Source organism: Ursus americanus, chromosome 2 (assembly GCF_024610735.1).
Source record: "Ursus americanus isolate L20-20 chromosome 2, mUrsAme1.1.p, whole genome shotgun sequence".
NCBI lineage: Eukaryota > Metazoa > Chordata > Mammalia > Carnivora > Ursidae > Ursus > Ursus americanus.
Window position 1 is genome coordinate 55,692,922 of NC_142128.1, and position 13,876 is coordinate 55,706,797.

General features: G+C 38.5%; 1 protein-coding gene across 1 annotated transcript in view; it reads left to right on the forward strand.

Moving 5' to 3' along the window:
• Window positions 1-13,876, forward strand: part of USH2A (usherin) — a 676,006-nt gene that overhangs the window by 516,392 nt on the left and 145,738 nt on the right. Inside the window, exons 50-51 of the mRNA XM_045809720.2 lie at window positions 4,099-4,322; window positions 9,318-9,522. Coding sequence (XP_045665676.2) covers window positions 4,099-4,322; window positions 9,318-9,522 — 429 coding nt within the window. The remainder of the gene's footprint in view (window positions 1-4,098; window positions 4,323-9,317; window positions 9,523-13,876) is intronic.

Below are 13,876 nucleotides of genomic sequence, written 5' to 3' on the forward strand. Positions count from 1 at the left end.
CTCAACCTAGCAACACCATACCTGCTACACGAAGGTTTGGATCTCATAATATTATTCCTAAGCCTGGCCTCTCTCACTGCCTGGCATTGTGTGCCTGCCATAAGACCGGGCTGGCTCGTAAAACATCTCTTTATGTACTTTATTACTTAAACTCTTTTATTTGCCTGCAGGAGCCCTTTAACAAAATCACATTGAATTGACTTTCTCACACCAAATCAAATCTCCCTGGTCCCAGTTCAGTTGTCTTTGTCAATATGTATTTTATAAATGGAGTGAATTAACAGATGCTGTTGGAACAGAAGTGCTGGGGTAGCGTTTATGTTTTTACTGCTCTCTCTGGGCAGATGAGTTGTGTAGGAGTGTTATACAGGTATCTCGGGATGAAAGTCATGCTCGTCATTGCAGTGGATATGTATTCTTAACCATTTTCTTTGGATGTATTTTAAACCTCTTTATTACTCTTTTTATTCTTAGTGTTTGCTTGTATGGTTTTATCATTTATGCCATTAATCATGGATTGGACTTGATTATATCTTTTAGTATTAAGAGATGAACATTAAAGTCTCCATATCATTCAAAGAGACCAGAATTTTCTGTTAGCCGTGAGTAACTGATCATGACATACCTTTGGAATGCATTGCTCGATCTCTGTTATAAATGCTGTCCAGGCAGCCTCGGACAGGAAACTCTGGGTTGAAACTGCTTTGTAATAGAATACTGAGTTTCCATGTCCTGGAGTCAGACTTTGGCAGAACGAATGACTACCGCTATTTGTTAGAGAAGATAGGAACTGGAAACTTTGTGAAGAGGGAAATACAGCACAGAAATCCATTGTGAAAGAGCTGTACTAAATAATATTTTTCCGGGAAGATTTCCTTATGACATAATGAATTTTTGAAAGGTGTAATGTAGAAAAAAATGCATCTCAATGATTTGGGGGGCATTTTTGCTCTACCCTTTGTTAGTTTTGTGGTGGTAGCCACGGGGCCATCTACTGGTGGAGAGACAAGCATGCATTTCTTTTCTTTCATATTCTGCCACCAATTTTATAAGCTTGTCCTAAGAATGACTAATCAGAAAACTTTTTTTCAATCTTACAGGCCTAAAATATAGTCCCTTGGCTTAAAATGTGGTCCCCATGATCAGTTCCAGAGTCGCACAGTAATTTGTCATGTTCTAAACTTCATTCTTTACTACTTTACTGTTTTTATCTCAAAAGCATGATTCATAATTCTTGGTCTTTTTTCCTAGAAAAATGGAACACCTGTTTTACAGAATTAACAATTTAGAAATTCATCAGGACTATATGTTTATAAATGCTTTCCTTGTCAGCCATGGCCACTAAATGAGTATTAGTAATATATTGAAACTATTCACAGTGTTGTGAGTAAAAGATTCTTTCCTTCACTCTTTTCTCAATTGTATCCAAAAAATGGAAGCTATCTGTTGGAAATATATGCTGCTTGGGAGGAAAAAAAAATATGCAGTTTGATATCAAAAATAAATGTCTAATAGCTCTATGTGTACTGTACCGCTTTGGTAACATCTGTCCAAAGAGAATCTTCACCTTTGTACAAATTTAAGGAACAACCTCTGGAAGAATAGATCGATCCATGAACAATACACGACCTGTTTTGTTTTTCTTTTGGCATATTTAAAATTGTGCATTCTACATGTCAAAGTTCAAAAGTCAAGTGCTACATGTGATAAATTAGGCGGGGGTCAAAAGTTATTGCAATGCAGTTTCAGAAGATTGTCTGTCTCTGAATTTGCAGCTCATTCATGCTGAAGTGATGCACTATGGGAATTACTACCAAACTCTGCTCTGCAACATCTGCTCTCCCTAAGTGAGTTAGTGCACGTCAGACATCTTTATGTCAGAATATTGCAGTGATGGATGCAGTCTTCAGAAAATGCTGCATAAAAGTCTGGTGTGCCGTTCTGGCCATTACGTGAAATTACTATTTAAATTAATGGCACTGTCACAGTTTATCTGTGCAAAGAATGAACGCTGATTAGGGTATTAAGTAATTAGCAATTTATCACACTGGAACAAGGTTGATAATAATTAAAGAAGTAATGGTTTACCAAAGAAACTAGAAAGGGAGTCACTTCTTGTTATGAGAGTGGAATCTTGGCTGAAAATTTTAATTCAGTGAAACAAAGATGAAGTTCTTTGTGAAAGAAAGCAGGCTTTTTTTTTTTTCCTAGTGTAAAAACAGTTCATTATCAAAATTTTAGTTGACCTGTCAAAAGTCCCTCAGAGCGATCAGATGACTGATTAGGAGTTTTGAATTAGGTCAATGTCTGCATTTTTATTTTATACTTAAAGCATGGCGAAACCATCAAGCAACTTGGGAGTAGAGGGGGAGAATGTATTCTGCTCCCTAAAGGGCCAGTTTTCAGTTTTCAGATTGCTCTTTAAAATTGAAACATGAATTATTTTAAGAAAACTGTTAGAGAAAAAAATGACAGTAAAAAACCCAAGGTTGTATATAAATGTCTGATCAGAAAGCAGCAGGAAAAAAATTGTCGAAACAATACAAAGCTTGAAACTGTAGATTTTTCTTTTATTGTTTGTGTGTACATGTGTGTATAACACATCATTTTTACCATTTTATCATAATCAAAACTCAGATTACAATGATACCTCTGCTGTGTGTATTTATGTGAAAAAAAATTTTCCTGGAAATGTTAAAACAATGAAAATTACTAATAAAGCACCAAAGGAAACAGTTCACTTTTAAACCAATTACTTTGAACAGTTACCACATTTAGATGGCATGCTGAAACTCCATTATGATCAATGTATATCATCTTAAAATATTGGGAGATATTTTTTTAAAATGGAAAGATCAGTGAGAGAGTTCTTTGGAGTCATGTGTGGCTAAACACCTTTCTTAAGGTGTGTACCAAGCCAGTGTCTACTTTCAATATTTTTTTTTAAATTAAAAGCACTTAAAACTCACTGGTCTATTATTAGGAGTGTCTTTCATACTGCAGGTGTTTGTACAGGACCAGAACAAACAATTCAGGCCCCCAGGGCACTTTGAAGTTGAGGTTCTTTATGTTATCAGTCAGGACTAATAATAAATAAACAAAATTCTAATTAAAATAAATCATTCATCACACTGTGCTGCTTTATCACTGGATATAAATTCTGATATAACAGCACTGTGACATGGGATATAGGCACCTTAATTTCTGCCTTAATCTGACTCTGGAGTCTTGTTTATTTATTTAGGCTTTTATGTCTAAATTTCTTCTGTATCTCTTCTCTGGCAAGATCTAGATGATGTGGCAGCTAAACTGAATTTGGTGTGAGAATAGAGGCTATTTGGTATGAAAGACACATGTGTCTTTCCTCAACAAGTGATGATCAATGCTCCTTCTTACAAGGTCTTTCTGCCGCTGCCTCCAACCTCTTATCCACGTCCAGCGATGGGTCTAGAACATGGTGCTGCTCAAAAAATAGTGGCCAGATTGCTCACATGATCAGTGAGCAAGCTCAGCTGGTTTGAACAAATCTATCTCATGAAGAAAGAATGGTTACCGCTGCTGCTGGATTCACAAGAAGCCAGTGTGTGCACCCTAAAGCCAGGCGAAAACTTACAAGACTCCTACCGCAGCGTCTCCAATGCCAGGATGGTCCTACCTCACCTCTCTGTCTAGGCTCTTATCCCAGTATGCCTTGGTGACCTTTTCTCCCTTGCAAATTTCTAGAGCTTTCCTCTGATCCCCTGCACTTTGTCCCTTTTTCTGCAACACGATGTTATCATCGCAAAATGGGCAGGTAATTCTCACGACGGAAATCAGGGCTATTTTTTTTTTTTAATGGAGCTTGGGAGAAGTCTGGCCCCACTGAATGATTTTGGAACACTTCCTCTTGTGTTCTTTACCTAATTAGTGTCGAGTGCTCTTGGTAAGAAGGACCCCTCACTGCACATTTAAATCACCTTGGTAGGAAAATGCTACCTTAGGTATTGTACCATTTCAGCAACTGCCCGGGTCTGACATTTTTATACCAAACTTTATAGCAGTCTCCGTTTTCTTCCTTTTTTTTATTTCATATTCATATATAACATTTTATTGTTGCAGGGATGTTCTGTTGTGGGCAGGATTATGTGAATATGTCAGATACCATATGCTGCGCAGCTTCCAGTGGAGAGTCTAAAGCACATGTTAAAAAGAATGACCCAGTGCCAGTAAAATGCTGTGAGACTGAACTTATTCCAAAGAGCCAGAAATGCTGTAATGCACTTGGATATAATCCTTTGAAATATGTTTGCTCTGACAAGATTTCAACTGGAATGATGATGAAGGTAATTGATAGAAAACCTCTCAGAGGTGCTGATTTGACAATGGAAAGAGAAATACATTGTTCATAACTATTTTTCTAAAATAGGAATATAAAAACTCCTGTGTGCATTATTCATTTTCACATTACATCCATATTAATACCAAATGAGTTCGCCGTGATTGATGTTATTGCAATGAATTCTAAAGGAATTAATAATGATTAGCTGTTCTCAGGAAGCTTTACCCAGCACTTCAGATTAGTGCGGGGCTGAAAGTCTGTGTGCCGAAAGAGCCAGCCCTTGTCATCTGGGACCTCTGCGTCGTGCCGTTTTAGGTCCATGGGTGCTGAGGATGGAAACGGAGAGAAACTCTGCCTGCTTCGCTCTGGGCCCCTAATCATAATCCAGCACTTCCCTTTGATAGACTTTAGATCCAGCAAATTCACTCATGCTTGTAGCCTATTCCTTGAGACAGTGGAAGATCAGCAAATGCTTGCAGACCATAAAAGTGAATAGACCTTTGAGTGTACCATTTATTTGGATGTTTAGGTGCTTTACAGATAGACAAGTCATGTTTTGTTAGCGTTACACTTGACCCAGGACTCCAGAAACCTACCATCTTAAGGAACGGATTGTGGACATTGAAAAACCAGACACCCTACCTTGTTCTGTAGCCATCCACCATTAGGAGATGGCTGCAAATGGGTGTTTGGGTCATAGAAGATGGAAGGGCTCTTGCCAACGGACGTCTATACAGTCACTGTGTAGACACGATATATGTGGGATGTAACAATCTTGAGATTGTTAGGGTTCCAGCAAGCACTTTGCAACAATTAATATTAAGACAATTCATGAAGTTGTTAAAGTGAATAAGTACTTTATGAAGTGAAAAATCATATAAAATATCCATCAAAAATAGTTTCTCATCTATAAATTTTTTTTAGAAATTGGTCAGACCTGTACACAATGTTAAATAGCCAATTCTATGAAAGAAATCTATCCAATACTATGCTCCTAAAGTTTACATTTATTCCAGTCCAATGTTTTCAGAAGTTTGGACTGGGAAATTTTTCTGAAATACACAGTCTTAAAAAGATGGTGATGTTGCAAGGACATGTCTCTTTTTTTTTAAGATTTTGTTTATTTATTTGAGAGAGAGAGAATAGAGAGCACAAGCAGGGAGGGAAGGGGCAGAGGGAGAGGTAGAAGCAGACTACCCACTGAGCCGGGAGCCCAAGGCGGGGCTCCATCGAGATTGAGATCGTAACCTGAGCGGAGGCAGATGCTTAACCAACTGAGCCACCCAGGCTCTCCATGAGGACGGGTCTTTAAAAAGACTAGTTAAGAAGGATCTCTGTAGAAAACTCTTAAAGGGGCACTCATATTTGAAAAATAAAGATAGAAAACCTGTTCATTTCAAAAATGACAGTACTGCTCACTCACATTTGTTTCCCAAGTATCTCATTTTGGTTCCAGGAAGATATAGCTTCCATTATGCAAGGACAATGTTCAGGATATATCCATGATCTTTTAAATTGGCTTAACTTGGCTTTATGAAGGCCAGTTAACAGTCATATTGAATATTCATATTTAAATTATTATGATAAGGACAATATTTCTGAATGCTGAATCAAGCAGTGTGTTACAGGTAAAGTTCCATCTATAGACTGTGTTTTGTTTCCTGAAAACCTCTTTCCTGGAGAATTCTGTCTCCTTCTCCCATCAGGACTAGACCCCTGTGGGATTTCTCCCCTGCAAGTCTTCTGTAACTGTGGGTTTGGGAATTCCTTTTACTTCTCTCCTATGTTGGTGTCCCTGTGTTCTCCATCCAAGGGTCCCCTATTCTTGCTTTATTGCCTTTTTTTTTGGAGAAATATCACTTTGGGTATAGGTGTGTAAAAGGTAAATTTTTTGAGAGCTTGACATTTGAAATGATCATTTTTCTAGCCTCCCACTGGATTGATAGCTTGACTAGGTATACAATGCAAGGTTAAAAATTATTTCCACTGAGGATTTTGACATCATGTCTGCATTTTTAAACTTTCATTGCTCTTCTGATTCCTCTTTCTTCCTAGGTACCCATGTTGTTTTTCCTATGAAAGTTTTTAAGACATTCTTTTTATTCTGTTTTTCTAAAATTTCATTTAAAAAATTTTAAAAATTAAATTTCATGACAACATGCCTCTTTGTGGATTATATTATTATTCATGATGATGCACTTTTTGTGGACTTTTTCAGTGTGAAGTCTCATGAGCTTTGGTTCTAGGGAATGTTATTTTATTATTTCTTTGATAATTTGTTCTCTTTTTAAAATCTCTGTTTTTACCTATTAGTTTGGTGTTAGACTTCCTAAACCAATCTTTCAGTCTTTTTTTAAATTTCTTGACTATTGATTAATTAACTCTTCATCTTTTTCAATACAGATTTTGCCTTAGCGTCATCTTCCAACCTTTCTATTGATTGATTGATTTTTTAACTCCCATATTTTATAGGTTTTTTTTTTCTTTAATTTTGCAGGGCTCTTTCTTTTTTGCTGCCTGTTATTTATATGGCATCCACACTTTTTCCATTCATGGGATATGTTTTTTGTCATTCTGGAAATACTAATTTCATTGTGGTTTTTTTTTATTGTTTGTTTGCTTTATTCCTTGAATTGTCTCATTTGTTTGTTTGGCACTATTTTAGTTTTCTTCAAATTTCTAATTTATGGTTTAGCTAGGGCATGCTAAACTATGCCGAAATAAAAACAAATGCACTCACGTATGGAATGGGTCGATAGAGAAAAAGTTAAAAAATTTTTTCACATTGCAATCCAATGTGAGTTAGGCAGCTCTCCTCCAAGGAATGTCTCAGGAGCCCAATCCCCTTCCATCTTGTGGGGCTTCACACATGGCCCTCAGATTGCAATGGAAAAGAGGAGAGAGTAGATGATTATACATGTATGGGTCTCACCTGGATGCACAATACATCCTTTCTGTAGAGTAAACACATGGACATTTCTGGTCATGTGGCTTTTCCTACTGAGCCAGACTTGCAAATCTAGTATTCCTAGGGAGAAAAAAACAAAATGGAGGTTACTGGGCACATGGTATTGTCTCTGCCACATTCATCTACTTCCCAGCTTCCAAAAATGTTTCAGCTGTCTTGTGGGTATTAGTTCCCTTCCTGTTTCCTTGGACTTTCTGTATTCCTTTCCTGTCATTTGGTTGGGCTTGAAGAGGAAATGGTGTTCAATTCACTATATTCACATGGAAATCCAACCCTAGTTTTCTGAAGCAGCTTTGTTTTGACAACCTTAGGGAGAATAATTTAACCTATATGAGGTAAGAGAGATTGGATGTAGATCAGGTTTAAATAGCAAAAAATTATTTTAAATATATTATGCCACCTGGGGCGCCTGGATGTCTCAGGCAGTTGAATGTCCAACTCTTGGTTTTGGCTCAGGTCATCATCTCACGGTTGTGAGATTGAGCCCTGTGCCAGGCTCCTGCTCAGCACAGAGTCCACCTGAGATTCTTTCCCCTCCTCCTCCTCCTCCTACCCCTGCACCTTCCCCTGCTCATGCTCTCTCTCTCTTAAATAAATAAATAAATAAATAAATAAATAAATAAATAAATAACACCACCTATGTAAAGGAAAGATGCAGGAAGGTTTTGCATTACAAAGGTTGCTTTATTTGTATCTCCTGTGATCTGGGATGATGAAGTATTTCACTTCCTGAGATTAGAACACACTAGTACTTACCAATAACTATAAAAAGTCCAGAGATTCATCAGAGGAAAGGCTTACAAATGTAAATAATAATAACTATAATGAGAGCTCATGAAATATTTAGATTTTCTAAAACTTGGACAAGGAATACTTCTTAGCAGTCCAGGTTGCCCCACAGCACAAAAGTGCAGATTCTCAAATATCACATTATTTTCTCTAAAGCTTCATTAGGAAAGTGTCAAAGTAACAATAATAAAAGAATGATTCCTGCTCTTATTTATAGCGTATCTAAATGTAAGGTGTGTACAGGTGTTGTCTCTTTTGATTCACATAACAAACCTGCATGGTAAATGCAATTTCCGTTTTCTCACGGAAGAAGTTGAGGCTCTGAGAGTGTGACTTGCACAAAAGTAGCAAGTGGCAAAACTGGACTCTGAATCTAAAGCTGTGTCATCCACACCAAAGCTGCTCTTTCTGGTATACACGCTGCCTTCATTTCTTTCTTTTTTTTTTTTTAAGATTTTATTTATTTATTCCACAGAGATAGAGACAGCCAGCGAGAGAGGGAACACAAGCAGAGGGAGTGGGAGAGGAAGAAGCAGGCTCATAGCGGAGGAGCCTGATGTGGGGCTCGATCCCAGAACGCCGGGATCACGCCCTGAGCCGAAGGCAGACGCCCAACCACTGTGCCACCCAGGCGCCCCTTCATTTCTTTTCATAAATCTTGAGACATTTATTCATGAGCTAAGTGGAAGAAAATTTCATTTGCATCTTGTAAAAACCTGCCCCACATACATCTAAATGTAATTTTTAATTTTTAAAAAAAATTTTAAGGATTTTATTTATTTGAGAGAGAGAGAGAATGAGAGAGAGAGAGAGAGCATGGGGGGGAGGGTCAGAGGGAGAAGCAGACTCAATGCTGAGCAGGGATACTGATGCGGGACTCGATCCTGGGACTCCAGGATCGTGACCTGAGCCGAAAGGAAGTCGCCCAACCAACTGAGCCACCCAGGAACCTTAAATGTAATTTTTAAAAAGATTTATTTATTTATTTTAGAGAGAGAAAGAGAGCACGCGTGCGTTGGGGGAAGGGGCAGAGGGAGAGAATCTCAAACAGACTCCCTGCTGAGTGCAGGGCCCCACGCAGGTCTGGATCCCACAACCCATGAGATTGGGACCCACAAGATCATGACCCACGAGATCATGATCTGAGCCGAAACCAAGAGTCTGATGCTCAACCAGCTGAGGCACTCAGGTGCCCCTGTCCAAATGTAATTCTTAAATCTTCTCCCCACCTCTACCACTCAGGAAATCACAGAGTGCGGGACACTCTGCCCAGCTGCTCTGGAAGCCACAGCATATTGCGGCAGGTGTGACTTCGACTTCACCAGCCACGTTTGCACTGTGATCAGAGGCCCTCACAATTCCACAGGCAAGGAATCAATAGAAGAAATGTGCTCATCTGCTGAGGAGACTGTTCACACGGGAAGTGTAAACACGTTCTCCTTCACAGGTAACAGAACCTGAGCCACCTGTCCATGCCTTAGTAGGGATAGTGGAAAGCTGTGGAAAATGCAGATTTGTTTCATTCTGATGTCAGCCCCCTCCTTAACCCAATATCAATTAATTTCATCATACTATGGGCTGGTTAGTTACAAGGTAATTAAAGGCACACTTTGGATCTGTTCAAAGTTAGTAGTTTAAAAAATTGTAAAGTCTAACTTCAAATGAAGATGTATGCTATTTTAAAGTAAACATGTAGAAAATCCAGAACAGGGAAATAACCTATGTGTCCTTTTATGGTATATGCAGTTAATTGTCAATGAGCCCCATTTTCTTTCTTAAAAGTATGAATGCAGGCTTTCATTAAATGCAAAGAATGAATGGTGCTATACTTGGAGGCGGAAAAGAGGAAGAAACCTGTCTTACCGCAATGAGACCTCACAGCATTATTCTGAGAAGGAGCTTAAAGTAAACCTTTCCTGATCTTGGGTCTGGGTCTGGAGACTGCAGTCTCCCACAGCCTGGTGTTGCGCCTAAATGACCATCGTCCTGGAAATAATAACCTTCAAGGTTATTGAAAATACCAATTTTCAAGTCCCATCTTGGTCCTACTGAGTTCCTCCAAAATAGTGGTTCTCAGGGTTGGCTAAGCTGAGTGAAAAACACTGTAAAGTTTAAGATCGTCTCCAAAATAGTTCTGCCCTCTATTAAATTTTTAGTATTTGTCCATTTACTTAAGTCCCTACAGAGTTTGTTTCTGCCTTTTGAAAAATTAAGTGTGTGTGTGTGTGTGTATCTGTGTGTACATACATATATATCATCTATCATCTAGAGTCAAATAGAATATATTTAAGTGACATAATTCAAGCAAGTTAAGGTTAAATAAATAAAAAACTGCTCTGCTCCATCGTGACTCACCGTTCTGCCTTACTTAACTGATGGTGGGCAATAATGACAAACCTTAAGATTGCAAAAAATAAGGCAAGATGCTGGGATGAGGGGGGTGGATTAAGGAGGGAAAGCAGGAATAAAGATAAAGTTCCAGTGATGTGCTAGATGCTTTAAAACCTTACCTGAATTTACCCACAAAGCAATCATGGAAGTATGATCATTTAATAGACGAAGAAACTGAGGGTCAGATCTATAAAAGTAACTTGCTAAGGGAAGATGTCAGATTTAAATCATGTCGCCTTCAAGCCCAGCAGATTTAGGTGACTCCATGGTACAGGAGCTCCCTTCAGAGTGCTCCCAACTTCCCTCAAGCTGTTTCTTCCACCTGAAATGTCCTTCTTCATCATTCCCAGGGTATAGGTGAACATTATTGTTCTTGGTGCAGGCTTCTCACACCCAGTCCCTCTCTCCTCTTACACCGCGGCATGACTTTCACTTCTACCATGTGTCATGTACATCTGGACCCTTTTTCCCTCTCTCCTACGAAATTGAAATATCTGTATGAACAAGATGCCCTTGCTTCATTTTGCCTCGTTTTTAGATTAACACACTGTAAGCAAAAAAACAAAACAAACAAACAAAAAAAAAAAAAACAAGACAAAAATAAGACATTTACTGGAATATATTTAATTAGGAAAATTAGGAAGGTCCTCAGGATAGAGGACAATTCATCGAACCCTCCAATTTCCTTCCACTCCCAGTTATAGATTTAAGGACCCTCATTTCCAAGTTAGTGGGTCTGATCCAAGAGAGTTGCCTACTTTATCTGCCTTTTGAAATCAAGGTCAAGATTTTGAAGATCCTTTAAGACATATTTGCAGTAGCCCTCTCCAGAAGAGAATATATGTTTATACTTATTTAACCATCCATATTTCAGATTGTTTTGCCTACCAAAGAATACTATAAATTGAATATGAAAAATAACAAAAGTTTCTCTTTCATTAAGAAAACGAAGCACCTAAGTCATGCTAAAACAAGTTCCATTGAGACTGATTTGGACTAAGAAGTCCACCTTTCTTAGAAATTTACAATTAAAAGCTAAACAACACCAGGGCTCACCCAAATTCATTCATGCATACAATCATTTCATTTATCAAAAAATATTTCTTAAATTTTTACTAATAGCCAGTCACTCCACTGGGCCCACCAGGTATGAAAACTTATATAAATGAGAATTCCCATCAGAGATTTGAAGCTCATTTGTACAGACAGGGAACAAATATAAGTACACTATAATGTGAGAAATGATGTCTGTGTAAGAACTGTGATAGAAGTAAGCACAAGATGCTTTTCAAGGGCATTGCAAGGACATCTAACCCAGACTGAAGAGGTTAGGAAACACTTCGGGAAGGATATCATGCCTGACCTGGGAACTGAAGAACAAGTAGAAACATATCAGGTTAAAGGAAGGGAAACCAGGCAGAGAGGGCAACATGTGCACAGCACGGGAAGTGAGAGAAAGCCCAGTAAGATGTGAAAAACAATCCCCTTGATATGAATGTAGCACGGGATAGGAGAGGAGAAATCATGGAGATGAGGCCAAAGAGCAGGGCTCAGCTGATGAAGGCCTTGTATGCCACACTAAGCAGGTTGTCTTTATGCAGCAAGGAGTGGATATTAAAGCTTTTTAAGCAATAGAATGACACAATCCTGTACATGCATTTTTGAAGAAGTACTCTGTCAGCTGAAGAAATGATGGCAGACAAGTATCCATGGGACATTTAAGCCCTTAACAAGTAAAAATTGAACCAGCATACCCCCCCAAAAGCAAAACCCTCTGTTATTTGAAGAGTAGCCCCATATAACATACAGAATGATTTTGAGATAAAAAGGGTGTTTTTTCTTTCTTTTTTTAAAAAAGTATTGGAAATTCTGGCAAAGAAAAAGAGAAAGATTGTTGAGGGAAGGCAAAATTTCAACAATGCTTCCTTCTATGTAAAGCAAAAAGAATTCTTTCATGGGCTAGGAGCATCTTTGAAAGACCAGACCTCACAGGAAAACAAAGAAACGAGGATAAGAGATGAGAGAGTAAAAAGAATGAACTGCCATAGAGGAAAGAACAAGGAACACAGCATGGAGAGCTACTGCAGCTGGAATTAGAATTGGTGATGTGGGCCTGAAGGGTAGGTAAAAAAACAGTTATTAGCAAGGAGCAGTTCCATCGGCTACAGCCAATTGGTTGAAAAATACATTGACTGTCTGTGGGTAGGTGGATGGTCTGGGCAGCTCAGCCCCACAAGGTCCTTCAGGGATCCAGATTCCTTCCAGTTGGTGACTCATTATGTTTCCGGTCCTGCCCTCCTTCCCATGGTGCAGCCTGGCCATCACAGCATCCTGCTTCCAGCCCACCAAAAGTGGATGAGAAGGTCAATGGAAGGCAAGCGATTTCCTCTTAGAAAGTGAGACATAGATTGCCCGTATCACTTCCATGCTTCTTCCATTTTGAAATCTGAGTCATGTGACTACCCCAAACTGCAGAGAAAACTGGGAAAATTAGATCCTAGCCAGGAGGCCTCTGACCAGGACAGAGGGGAGATCTGGGTGCCCACCAGTGGTTATCACAGGTATTAAGTGACAGATGCCCCCTTACCAGAGAAAATGAAGACAGAAGGTCTTCTAATTTATACCAGTTTACATTTTATGATGTTCTATCACATGACTTCGTGCATTTTATCTTCATACCAATTCTATAAAGTAGGCAGGTTGGGATTTATGGTAAGGAGATATATGTAAGGAAAATGTGGTCAAAAAAACCACATGGATGGACTGAGATTCAGCCCTACATGGAGATAGAGCAGGTGGCCAGGAAGCCAAGGAGCAGGACCTCTTCTTCTGATCTCCTGTCTGAGAAAAGTCATCCAGAAACTGCCACACAAAAATGCATACATACAAACATAGTCAAAATTCACAGAATTAAACATATTTAGACAATTAAATTTTCCAGTAAATTTTTTTTTTTTTTTTGTAAATTTGTAGCATTGGTGCTTCTGAAGTTAGCAAAGCTTAAAACTGAACAAAGACTTTTGGGATGCCATTGAATCACATGGACGATTATCTAATAAAATCGTTGCCAGTTCAAGACACTGAACAGTTTGGTTTTATTCTTTTAATTAGAGTGATTGTTTTGGGTTTGGGTTTCAGTTCTGGTTTGGTGAAAAAAGGAAGGATGTATGTAGTGGGTTATGCAGTCGTTTATATCCACTAACCATAATAAGCCAAGTTTCCGGTCTTGTATCTCATAATAACTACATTATAATTTATATAATAATTTAATGTAATATGAACAATGTAATAATTTGTAAAATTAATAATGTAAAACTGTAAAAGCAGGTTGGTGAACCTGCCCCATATAGAAGTAAAGGATACACACACTTGGGAAGCATTAAATTCCAATGTACATTAGGGGCGCCTGG